Source organism: Zeus faber, assembly GCF_960531495.2.
Source record: "Zeus faber genome assembly, chromosome: 16".
NCBI classification, from domain to species: Eukaryota; Metazoa; Chordata; class Actinopteri; order Zeiformes; family Zeidae; genus Zeus; species Zeus faber.
In genome coordinates, this window is record NC_137202.1 from 15074106 (window position 1) to 15086605 (window position 12500).

Here is a 12500-nt window from a genome sequence, read left to right on the forward strand (position 1 = left end):
TTATTTGAGCCCTGGCCGATTTTAAATGAAAATTAGTGAATGACCCCTGGGACCCCGCCCCTTTTTTTTAATCATCCGCTGTCGCAATATTTCACAAAGCAGTTTAGTTGGTATTTACAGTTGGTATTATGCTGGTGGTTTTTATTAAACTTCTTACCTTGTTTTGTTGTTTGTTTTGATGTCAATTTCTTCTGTCCTTTGAATTCCCCTTCTCTCTCTCTCTCTCTCTCTCTCTCTCTCACACTCTCTCTCTCGCTCTCACTCTCTCTCTCTCTCTCAGAGTACCTTATAATGTCACTGTGCCTATTTGTATTCATTGTCTTGCCCTCTCTGTCGATATGTATGTCACGCTCAATTCAATGAAGCTTTACTGGCATAATGATTGAATGAATTTTCGATGAACCAAAGCATAAATTAACAGAACATAATTGGAAATAACAGTATATTACAAGTAAATAAAAACATACAAAGTGATCACAAGTAAATCTGTCTGATACTAAAACTCTGTAGCTTTGTGTGTCTCTCTCTCATTGTATGTCTCTCTCTGTCTGTTTGTTTCTATCTTTCAGAGTGAAAATTGCGCTCTCTCTTGCGTGCTCTCTCTCTCTCTCTCTCTCTCTCTCTCTCTCTCTCTCTCTCTCTCATGGTGGGGTTAGGGGTTTGCCTCCTGCCCTGACTTCATTCCCATCTGCAGCAGAGAGATGACTCTCACATTCCAAATCCCTTTCATTTGGAGGATTACTAAAGTGTGGCTTCATATCAGAGTGGAGGGAGGTGTGTGTGTGTGTGTCTGTGTGTGTGTGTGTGTGTGTGTGTGTGTGTGTGTGTGTGTGTGTGTGTGTGTGTGTGTGTGCACGCGCGCCAATGTTAACATAGTCGTTCAGTAACATGTTTTATCCATCTCTGTCGTTCTGCTCCCTGCAGTACACAGCAGACAATTTTATGTGCAAATTTCAACTGTGTGTGTGTGTGTGCGTGTGTGCGTGCGTGCGCAGTGATTTGTTTTTGTGGTGCGCACTACATTCATGTCAGATTAATTGTTCGACGGAGATTCTCCACTAGAGGGAGGCCCAGGCTCATCTGAATGCTTCTTTCAGTCTCTTCAACCCATGCCCCACCCTCCTCCTGCGCCTCCCCTGTGCCCCCCCCCCAGCCCCAGACCAGGTGCCCATGTCGGGGCCTGTCTGGCCCCTCACTCCCTTATCTGATTAATACTCCTAATCCTGGAATTGCCTGACTGCCAGCGGGCCCTGCCACCAGACAGGCCACTTTCCTGCTCTGGGCGGCCGGGGTAGGAGGCATGGCAGTGGAGGGAACTCACTGGAGATGTGGCCTTGTGAAGTCGTGAGCTTTATTTTAGCTCCAGGTTTATTCCCAGTTACTCTCTAAGGGTTATAAAAAAAATCCTAATACAAACATACAGTAACAACTCTCGAAATGCTGCTTGTTTCCATGTTTGGACAAGTTACCAGCATGTGGTGTTGACAGCTGACCGTTTCTAAGTTAGTATTGTGACACTCAGGGTGTGGTCCACGGCGTAATTACTTTAATAATTACACTTTGTACATCTCCAACTGTTGGTTTCACTTGGAGGGACTGGCAAGGACTGTCAGACATAGAAAAATAGTTACAGCTTGTAGAAGTAACATTATTTGTATTTCTTCTTTTTTTTTTTTTTTTTTTTTGCTACTTTGTTTGTTTGCACATAAAAGCAACTCCGTTTTAGCTTTGACAAACCTACTGTATAAGGGCGTTGTCAAAATAAAATTAAATCAACTAGCCAGTTTACCCTAGAGCAGGCTTGCCAACCTTAATTTTCAGTTATTTTCACCTGATAAACATGGCTTACATGGTGTCCATGAAAAAGGGGGAGTATGAAAAAGTTATTTTTCATCATAACTCAGGCAGCTCTGTTGAAATGCCCTAGATGTGCCAGCTCAGTTTACTAGCACAGCCTTTGTGGATGAAAGTGATTAAATCTAAGTGCCGGTAGTCCAAAGGTGAATGTTTAACATTTTTATGGACTGTTTAACTTTTAATAAACATGAAGAAAGTCAGGTTATTTTTACAGCTAGTCACCGTGGCCACCATGTGGATTTTGTTTTGGTTGGATTTTGAGCATATGTATAAATCAAAAGTCTGTGATCGGTGGGGAAGACGTAATGTTAAAAGCTCTCATGAACGCATATTAGAAAATATTGCAAGGGATTGGTCATCACATTATGTATACAGTGGTTCATAACTCCCCGTCCTCAGGACCCCACATTTAATGATGGTTTTCTATCCTAGCAGGCAGTTTATTGAATTGACCTGCTCTGAATCAATCCAAACGGTTCTAAAACAAAGGTGCTATTTGGAAACATTCTACATTTACTGCAATGCCAACGAATTAACTTATCAACCATGCGTTAAAAGCAATGCCCCAAGAGGAGCAGTAGTCCTCATTTGGAAACCTTCTGGAATAGTAATTTAAAAATTGACAGACTGTTCAAAATCCCTCTATGACTTCAGCAAAATACAATGGGGGGAAAAAAGTATAGGAACAGCAGGGAAAGGTATTGATAAAATATTTAGGAGAGGACGCCAAGGCTTCCGGAACAATTCCCCCGATTTTGGAGGAATTCTGGAAATGTTCCCAATTATTACATTCAAGTCATTTGAATAGATTTGAGAAAATACTGGAAAGTACTCAAGGAAGGAACAAAATACGGTATTACATAAACAGGAGGAGTTATTGCTCAGTTTTTTCATTACTTCCACCTTTGGTAAGTAGAAGAAGCCTCAATTTCCAGACCATCACTCAAATATGGTCAAGGTCCATATCTAACCAAATACATGTCAGGGTTTATCAGGATGGCAGTGCCTATCTGGCCATGAGATGCATGTTCTCGGCATCATTTCAGTTAGTGTCCAATAGGAAACTGGTGGAGCTACTCTTTTCTCCCATTGCCATTTATCAATATCTGTGCTTGTCATCCTTTCCGGTGCAGGTTCTGTTCCAAAGTGTGTGTGTGTGTGTGTGTGTGTGTGTGTGTGTGTGTGTGTGTGTGTGTGTGTGTGTGTGTGTGTGTGTGTGTGTGTGTGTGTGTGTGTGTGTGTGTGTGTGTGTGTGTGTGTGTGTGTGTGGCAAATATGGTTGCTGAGAAGTCAGGGATATGTGTATATATATGTATGCAGGTGTAATTATATATATAAATGTATGTGTGTGTGTATATATGTGTGTGTGTATATGTGTTGTGTATTTTTATGTGTATGTATATACAGTATACATATATATGTTTGTTTGTTTGTTTACTTATTTATTCCTAAAGGTTGAGGAATCATTCGTCCTGCTTTCCATAAGGTGTTTGTTTCCTGACTTTGTTTTGTGTGTGTCTCCTCATCTATTAATTCCCTGATTGGTCCCCTCTGCTTTCCAGTCAATCCATTACAGCAGCACCACTACTACAACGAAAAACTCCACTTCACTGAGGGTAAGTGTAACGTCAAGAGACTGGGAGAGGGAGAGGGGGAGGGAGGGGGGAGGAGAGAGAGGGAGAGAGAGAGAGAGAGGGAGGGAAGAGAGGAGAGAGAGAGAGAGAGAGAGAGAGAGAGAGAGAGAGAGAGAGAGAGGAGAGAGAGAGAGGAGAGAGGGAGAGAGAGAGAGAGAGAGAGAGAGAGAGAGAGAGAGAGAGAGAGAGAGAGAGAGAGAGATTTTTTTTGATTTTTAAAGCATCTTTATTTTAACATTTTCTCTAGTTCACAGTTACAGACAATACAACAAACACACTTGGTTCACTAACAGAGTCCTACACGTTAAAAACAGACTGGAAGCACAGGTCGAGAGAGAGAGAGAGAGAGAGAGAGAGAGAGAGAGAGAGAGAGTGGCGCGTGCGCGTGTATTTTCCATCATCAAATCTCCAAATTAACTCTCCTTCTCAGTCAACCAATTCTCTCGGTCTGTCTGCCCGTCTCTTTTCCTCTCTTTTTTTTCATTTTTAAGTTTCTCCTTTATCCCTCCCGCCATATTTTCTTTCTTTCATTCTCTGCACCTGTCTCTCTCTCTCTCTCTCTCTTTCTCTCCCTCTCTCCATCTTTCCCCCCCTCTTTACACCTAGGAGTGGAATACAAACACCCTTATCAGGAGACAAACACGCGTCCCCCTGCCCTCCCAACCCCCCCCCCCCCCCCCCAATTCCCCCCGTCACCCTCCTCCGACACCCGTCATCCCCCCCGCCACCCCTCTACTCCCTCATTTGCATGCATCTGTTTACCTCCTCTCACTTTTCCGCCTCCTCCTTAAGAGGGCCCCTTCCTTAGCGGTTTATTATTAAAAAAGAACAAAAAAAAAAAACGATGAAGATGAGGCAGAAACGAGTGTCTCTGGAAAGGAGCAGATACCAGAACAATTTGATCATCTTGAAAAAAAAATTGATCGGCCGTCCAATCCTCTCTTCTCCCCCTCCCGACTTGAAGGGTAGATTGGCGAGAAAAAAAAATCAATGATTTCATTTTCATATCCCGCTTCTTTGTTTATCTATGGGGCGGGTGCTGCAGCGCCTGAGACCTGGGCTTGGATCTTCTTGTCTTTCTCCGGTCTGCATGGAATGGAATGGTTAAAATGTGGCCTTTTTTTTTTAATGAGTTAAAAAACTGCAAACTGTGATTTTTATTTTATTATTTTCAAATCTTTACAACTCTGCACGCCTTTTGAAATTCAAATACCTTACATGTCTTTGGCAATGCAACCCATGATGTCAAATTCCTGCATTTTTGTTGCTTTTGAAGTTGCATAGCCACTTTGTCACTTTGCTGTGGCTATCAAAGGTGGATCATATATAAATAAAATTCCCAATGCCACACAACGTCAGAACTTTGTTATGTTATTAGTTTATGTAAGATGATTAGCTTTATATACATAGTTCTTAGGAGTGCCATTGTTTTATATTTTCAGAGCGGAAAAAAAACAACATTTAAATTCTTACTGGGTGTCGTTGTGGGTTGATATTACATACTGTACGACGCTTCAGAGAATACAGTTCTGGCTAGAATCACTTATGTGCTATATAACAACGTACGTTCAAATAAATCCGAATGATCCCCGCTCGCCATGCCGCTAACATACGACCACAGGTCCCATTGAAGAAAAAATATAAATAATCAAAATCGTAATAAAAATAAAAAGATTTACTACTGGGTATGGTAATGCTACCCATGTACTTAAACTGGAGTGTACGTGCATTTAGCAGTCTGATTTGTATCTGGAATGTTCCAAAACATTACAGAAAAAGAAGTGATTAATGACGACAAAAATGCACAACATTACGATTCCGACCGGGCACTGAAACCTTACGCCATTTGTGGTGTTGATTTGAGTTGAATTACTGTGTTATTGTTAATTATTGTGTTATTTTTATTCCGAACCTCTGCGCCTTGTTTACCCGCTTCCTGCCGTCCCCAACACCTGACCCCTAACCCCCGCACCGCCATCCTCCACCCCCCCATCCTCCATATCCGTTTAGCGATGATTAAACATCCAGTTTCCCTGCTCCTAGCAGTCCTCCAGCCCTTAACACCTTACACCGAGTGGGGGATTTTGGGAGGGGGGTGGGTTCATTTATTTCCGGTTGCTCTATTCGTCTGAATTCCCTAAAGTCCCTGGAATTTTTTCCTCCTACTCGTCAGTTGTTCAGTCACATGATGATACTTCCTGTGTTCACCCCCCCCCCCCGCTAGCTCGGGGCTACTCCTGGACCCCCAGGAACCAGCGTCCAGAGAAACTCCGTGATTCACTGAAAGAGTTGGAGGTACCCGCTCACCCCGCCTCCCGGCTCCCTCTCTCTCTCTCTCTCTCTCTCTCTCTCTCTCTCTCTCTCTCTCTCTCTCTCTCTCTCTGGGGATTTAATTTGGGGTGTGGGGTGGGGTGGGGTGGCGGGGGGGAGTAGTTTTCCCTTTCTGAAACGCCCGATTGATTAACAAATAGGGGCGCCCTCTGTTTAGCTGTCGCTCTCTCTCCCTTTCCCTCGCCGTCCTCCGCTGTCGATCTGCCTTCTCCTTTTCTCCCCCGGCCTTCTGTCATCACCTCTCTTTTGGCTGCGTTCTGTCATCAAGGGGGAATATTTGAGGGGATCAGGGGCCGCGGGGCTGTCCCTTCCCTCTCTCTGTCTCTCTCTCTCTCGCCCCCCCCCCCCCCCCCCCCCTCTCTCTATCCTTCCCTCCCTTACCTCACCACCGCCACCCCCCACCCCCACCTCATCCTTTTCTTGCTTGTGGCAATACAGAACAGGCTTTGTTTGTTGGGAGCTTACTGTGGCTGTTCCCTCCCCCCCCCTGACCAATGTCTGAAACTAGAAACAGCCCCCCCCCCATCCCCCGAACCCCGCCGCCTCCTCTCCTCCCTTCCAATCACCCCAGCTGTGTTCGGAATGTGGCAGGAATGACCGGTCCGCACACACACACACACACACACACTCACACACACACACACACACACACACCATACCTGCATCCTTTTTCAGATCCTTTCTCCTCCTCCTCCTGCTCCTCCCATGCTGACCCCCCTCCCTCCCCCCTCCCTCTGTCTCTCTGTCAGGAACTCTTGCAGACCAATGCATGTGTTCACACCAGATGGAAGAACAAGCACTGCTGCCAGGTACACTCCCTCCTCAGCCTCCCACCGTCTGGACCCACACACACACACACGCGCGCACACACACGCACACGTGCACACACACACACACACACACACACACACACACACACACACGCTTACCTAGACTCATTTTTTTGGGGGGAATTTGCCTTCCGTGGAATTTTCTCTTTTTTGGTGACTGCATTTCACCGGCACATTTTTAAGGCAAATGTGGTGAAAATTGATTTATTGATAACGTTGCATCTGGGTGATGTTGTTTTGAGTGCACCTTGGCTGCATCCAACAGCCTATAAGGGAAAAATCAACCCTCGTCAAAACTTTTTGAATCAGTGACATACACCGTGAGATGGTGCAGTGAGAGTGAAGCAATCCTGGTAACTTGAGATTTTGTTAACATTTCTTTCAGAACTGGGAAAAAAAAAATAAAAATCATGTTTGAAATAAAGTATTTGAGTATGACTCAAGTACCTGATGTTCATAATAGAGTTGTAGTAGTTGTATGTCCCTCTTTGCCCTGGCCTAGTCGGTCATGGATGAGGCCTGTTGTCTTTTAGGTGACTGTAATATTTGAATTGAATCGACAAAAACTTTAGTTTCATGAGATCAGATGTAAGTGAAGGGTTCTTGTCTTAAGAGAACTCATTCGGCATCACGCACCCACATCCATGCACATTGATGCAGTATGGCACTTAATTCAGTGTGTGTGTGTGTGTGTGTGTGTGTGTGTGTGTGTGTGTGTGTGTGTGTGTGTGTGTGTGTGTGTGTGTGTGTGTGTGTGTGTGTGTGTGTGCGCGTGCGTGTTTTACCTGCAGCTCGTGCTGAGCAGCGGAGTCCTGGTCACCCTGACTCTAAATAGCCCCCGGCTGGAGAGAGTTTGCGTCGACCGGACACTGGTGGGCCGACTGCAGACGGTTAGAGTGATGTCCATCTCACACACACAGCTCTCACACAGAGGTACAGGCTAGTTCTCACACAAAGGTACAGGCTATTTCTCGCACAGAGGTACAGGTAGGTGCCACAGGTGAGCAGGTTGACTCCGGCAGCTAATTGCAGGCAAATCCTTTTGTGCTGTTTCTGCCCCGGGCCGTCCCCCGGGAACATCCATCAGTGTTTTCCCCTCCATTCCTGCTGTCCCGGGGGTGCACCGCCTCAACCCCCATCCATCCATCCATCCATCCCTCCCTCTCTCCCGCAGAGCCTGGGAGGGGTGAATAGGGCCGTTGACACGGTCCCAAATCTGCTAATTATTTCCTTTTTCTTTCTGTATCAATTATTTGTCCATAACAGCCCCCTCCTCCCCCAGCTCCACTTCCGCTCGGAATCTCTAGACACTGGATAAAGCCTCTGTAGTTCGTGCACACACACACACACACACACACACACTGAGAAGCGCACACAAATGCTCTCATAGAAGTGCACACTTAAAAAGTGGATGGACCCTTTTGGTGCGCTCACACAAAGATTTAAGTACAGATGCAGTTTTTTTTCCACTCATACAGTACACACTCATGTACATGTACACACACCCTAGTTACGTAGACACCCACTCACCGCCCGCTGGGCTCTATTCGAAACCTCAGAGGCACTAATTATTATTGTAATGGCTGTTAGTGACTGAGTCCCTGGGAGGGGATTGTGTGTGTGTGTGTGTGTGTGTGTGTGTGTGTGTGTGTGTGTGTGTGTGTGTGTGTGTGTGTGTGTGTGTGTGTGTGTGTGTGTGTGTGTGTGTGTGTGTGGGGCTTAGGCTGTGATCTCACACCTGTCCCTTGTTCAATTAGCCCTAGATGGATAGAATGGAGATCAGAACAGATCATGGAGTGAAAGACTGTTTTTATGCGAGTACACATCTAGACTTTAATTGACGTGTGTATGTGCGTGTGCGTGTGCGTGTTCGTGTTGCTGTGGGTTGGAGGTACACGAGACATTGACAGCAACGTTAACAGCTATTGTCAATGTTGCTCATAGAACAGGAGAATGCGGTACAAGTTCAGTCAAAACCCCAACTTTAAAAGACTTTTCAAACTTGGGCTTGTTTTTCATTTTTTTCCGCCCATCTCAATAACCTAACCAAGAGTCAGTATCCATATTTTTATGAGATGGTCTCAAATCCTCTTTTGGAACATGACGTTTTAGGCAATCTTTGCATCGCACCGAGCATACGATAAGACGTGTTTTTTACACCATCAAAGTATTACACCGGCGGAGAGCGGGTGGAGGCCGAGCTCCACAATTAAGCGCCCTTAAGTGATTCATTTTTTCCCATCGCCCCGTTTAATTTACCCATGTTTTAAATGTGCTTTAGTTAAGCCCATTGGCCTCTTATGTCAACATGCTGCTGAGAAGACCGCATTAAATGGATTTAGGCGTGTGTGTGTGCGCGTGTGTGTGTGTGTGTGTGTGTGTGTGTCTTTCTGTGTGTGTGTGTGTGTGTGTTCATAAAAGCGTGCAAACTTGGTCTGGTGTGAATTGGCTTGAATGCAAATCATGTTTATGTTATTGCATATGAAAGCATATTCCTGGTGTGTGTGTGTGTGTGTGTGTGTGTGTGTGTGTGTGTGTGTGTGTGTGTGTGTGTGTGTGTGTGTGTGTGTGTGTGTGTGTGTGTGTGTGTGTGTGTGTGTGTGTGTGTGTGTGTGTGTGTGTGTGTGTGTGTGCTTGTTTGTGTATGTGTGCGTGCCTGCTTCAGCCTCTGTCTCAAAAACACACAAGGGTGAACCATAAGGGATCTAGCCCTTAATCCTAAATCAGCCACCTGGTCCCAGATTGTGCTAGTCTGGTAAAATAGCCACTCCTTGATTTAGGAATGAATGGGATTAGGTCTAATCCCGTTTATAGACACCCGCAGAGATCAATACTAAACTGCATTTAACTTGATTTGACTGTAATCTATCACAAAGACGCTTACTATTGCTGTAGGCGTTGTTTCGGGAAGCCAGGTCATCGTTAATGGCCGTATTTTGGAACCATTTAATCTGTGAGCCTTTATAATCCAACTTCAGCGCAGAGAGAGAGAGAGAGAGAGAGAGAGAGAGAGAGAGAGAGAGAGAGAGAGAGAGAGAGAGAGAGAGAGAGAGAGAGAGAGAGAGAGAGAGAGAGAGAGAGAGAGAGAGAGAGAGAGAGAGAGAGAGAGAGAGAGAGAGAGAGAGAGAGAGAGAGAGAGAGAGATTCCTCAATTGACCTGATTTAGACTTTGTTTTTTTTCTTTCTCAATTTCCAAGCGATGTTTCCACCCCTCTTATAAATATACGCATAATAATTTGGAGTCGTTACGCAGCAGCATGCATCGAAATGTAATTATAACAACACGTGCATATTTATAAAAACAGACACGCTACGGTTAATTGCTGGTTAGATTTCTAAATCTGGCGCTGCAGCTTCGCTCGCACTCCTCAAAGCTGGATATCTGAGAGACACGTGTAATTCCTCCCCTCCCCTCCCTTCCCCCCGTTCCCTCCCATTTAATTGGTTTCATAAACAGATTAATTTGAAGTAGAAGGGAGCTTAATTGTTAATCAGTGTTTCTGTACAGCTCCTGAGGAGTTGTACAGGATCAAGTGCGTTTCCTCCGTCTTAGGGAAATAAAACGGCCGCGCAGTCTGCACTAAAGTGTGAGCGCTGGAGGTTGGCGGCGGAGTGTGGAGGGCGGAGGCCGGAGGCTGGTGGGAATGAGAGGAGAGGTGGAGAAAACGTTGGTAGAGGCACAGTTATGGCGGGGAGAGAAGCACAGAGAGATTTCTCCACGCACAAATGTGTGTGTGTTGTTTTTTTTTTAACATTGTGATTATGGGCTGCCTCATACCAAACTGTAATGTCAGGTAGTAACAAAAAGTGATGAATCCTGATGGTACATTACTCAGAGACTGCAGAACCTCGCCCACAAAAGGAGACAGCGTAATAATAATAATAATAATAATAATAATTAATAAGAATAATAATTTGACCAGGGGTGTAATGTAAGATATTAGAAACATTTTTTTACAATACTTCAATCTTTTTTTTCTTTCACTCTCACTCCACTACATTTCTGAATTAAATATATACTAAATATATTCTTTTATCTATACGTTTTTCTCCCTGAAAACCATTCTTTACTCGTTAGCTAATTGTAATATAATAATAAAAATTTTAAAAAGTCAAGCATCAAAAGTATCGTCGGCAGTACTGGTTTACCTGTATTTTGGATTTACAGTATAATCTATTTACCTTTTAATACCTTAGTAAGTAAAACCAGATACTTTTGACTCTTATTCAAGGAGTATTTTAATGGGGTGACTTTGACTTTGACTTAAACATGCAGTTTGTAGAATAGAATTTACAGAATGGACTTGGCAGAAATGGAATTGAATATTCATAAGTAAGTTTTAATTAGCGTATAATCCTGTTTTTGTTATCTTAGAATGAGCCATTTTTATCTACATAGTGAGCGGGTCCCCTTCCACAGAGGCCGCCATGTTGCGCCGCCATGTTTCTTCTACAGTAGCCCAGAGCGGACAAACCAAACACTGGCTCTAGTGAGGGCCTTTTCGCGTTTTTCACGAGTTTCGCGGCCGCCGTCTCTTCCGCGGAGGCCGGCATGTTGCGCCGCCGTGGGGATCGGTGGCGATCTGCAACCTCAACACTCGATGCCACCAAATTCTACACCCTGCACCTTTAAGTCCTCCTCTGATAATGTATCTTTACTTTTACTAAAATATGGCATTCGGGTGCTTTTTCCACCCCTCGTTTGCACCCACCAACAAATCAAACATTGGCAGGAGCCAAACATTGTGCCTGTGAGATGTAAATGTTACACATTGTCAAACATATAGTTAGAAATATACACAAACAAACCGCAGGATGCCTGTGTCGTGCCGCAGACGTGTACACTCACTGACTGTGCGTTGGTGTGGTCCCCAGCGGTGCTCGGCGACAGGCTGCTGCTGCTCTCCTTCCTGGAGCAGAGTCAGGTGGCGGCCGTCTACCTGAACAAGAAGAACCAAGGCTCCCCGGACCTAACCAAACGCCCAGAGAAGCTCTCCGCTTCTGACATCAAGGTAGTAACTGGTATATAGAGTGTGTAACTGTGCTCATATGGGCATGCCTGTGTGTGCTAGAGTGTAAGTAAGTAAATAAGTAGTTAAATATTTGTATCACACTTGTTTTAAGCATACCCTTGCAAAGGGCTTTTCAGGTATGCTACAGGTAGCATAAAAGAAATGCAATTGATAGAAGATTGAAACCAGACAGAGGGTGCAAAATACGATTAACTGCAATTAAATAATTACATTAAATTAAAAACAAAAGAAAAGAAAACATAGAAATACAGCACTGACATTTCACTGCATATATGTATGACCGTATGTATATGTATGTGACAAACAATCTCTTGAACTTGAACAAATACAGATGAAGAGGGCAAAAACAGGAAAGGTAAGTGTATAAAAAGGCACAAAAATGGGTCACGTAACTATTAATATCTATCAGTAACTAGCACAATTATTATCGCTATTATTATTATAATTTCTGTATAAACCCATAGTTCACACTTAAGCACTTAAACCTTAGGGCTACTCTGTTTCTCACTCCATCTCTATCAAACTGTAAGTGCAAGCTGTAAATAAAAATAAGCTATTATATAATATCTATAATAATGATAATTATATATATATAGTCCATTTTCTTTTTAACCCTAGAATGCATATGATGGGTCCAAAATGACTTGGCCCGTGGTTTTCTTGTATTATTTTTGATTAAAAATATTTGAATCATCAAAACTTCCCCAAGAATTGATGATGATGCCAGGTCATTAGTTTCTCAATTAGTTTAATTGAATATGAATTAAATAATATGTATGAGCCTATAAATAAAATACCTTTTTTTTTTTTTTTTT

General features: G+C 43.8%; 1 protein-coding gene across 1 annotated transcript in view; it reads left to right on the plus strand.

Annotated features, from left to right (window-relative positions):
- The window catches only part of wdpcp (WD repeat containing planar cell polarity effector), a gene marked incomplete at its 5' end in the record, with an annotated part of 56158 nt that overhangs the window by 3513 nt on the left and 40145 nt on the right, over positions 1–12500 (plus strand). The window contains 5 exons of the mRNA XM_080016747.1: positions 3420–3473; positions 5716–5786; positions 6572–6631; positions 7444–7548; positions 11488–11664. Of these exons, the coding sequence (XP_079872873.1) occupies positions 3420–3473; positions 5716–5786; positions 6572–6631; positions 7444–7548; positions 11488–11664 (467 nt within the window). The remainder of the gene's footprint in view (positions 1–3419; positions 3474–5715; positions 5787–6571; positions 6632–7443; positions 7549–11487; positions 11665–12500) is intronic.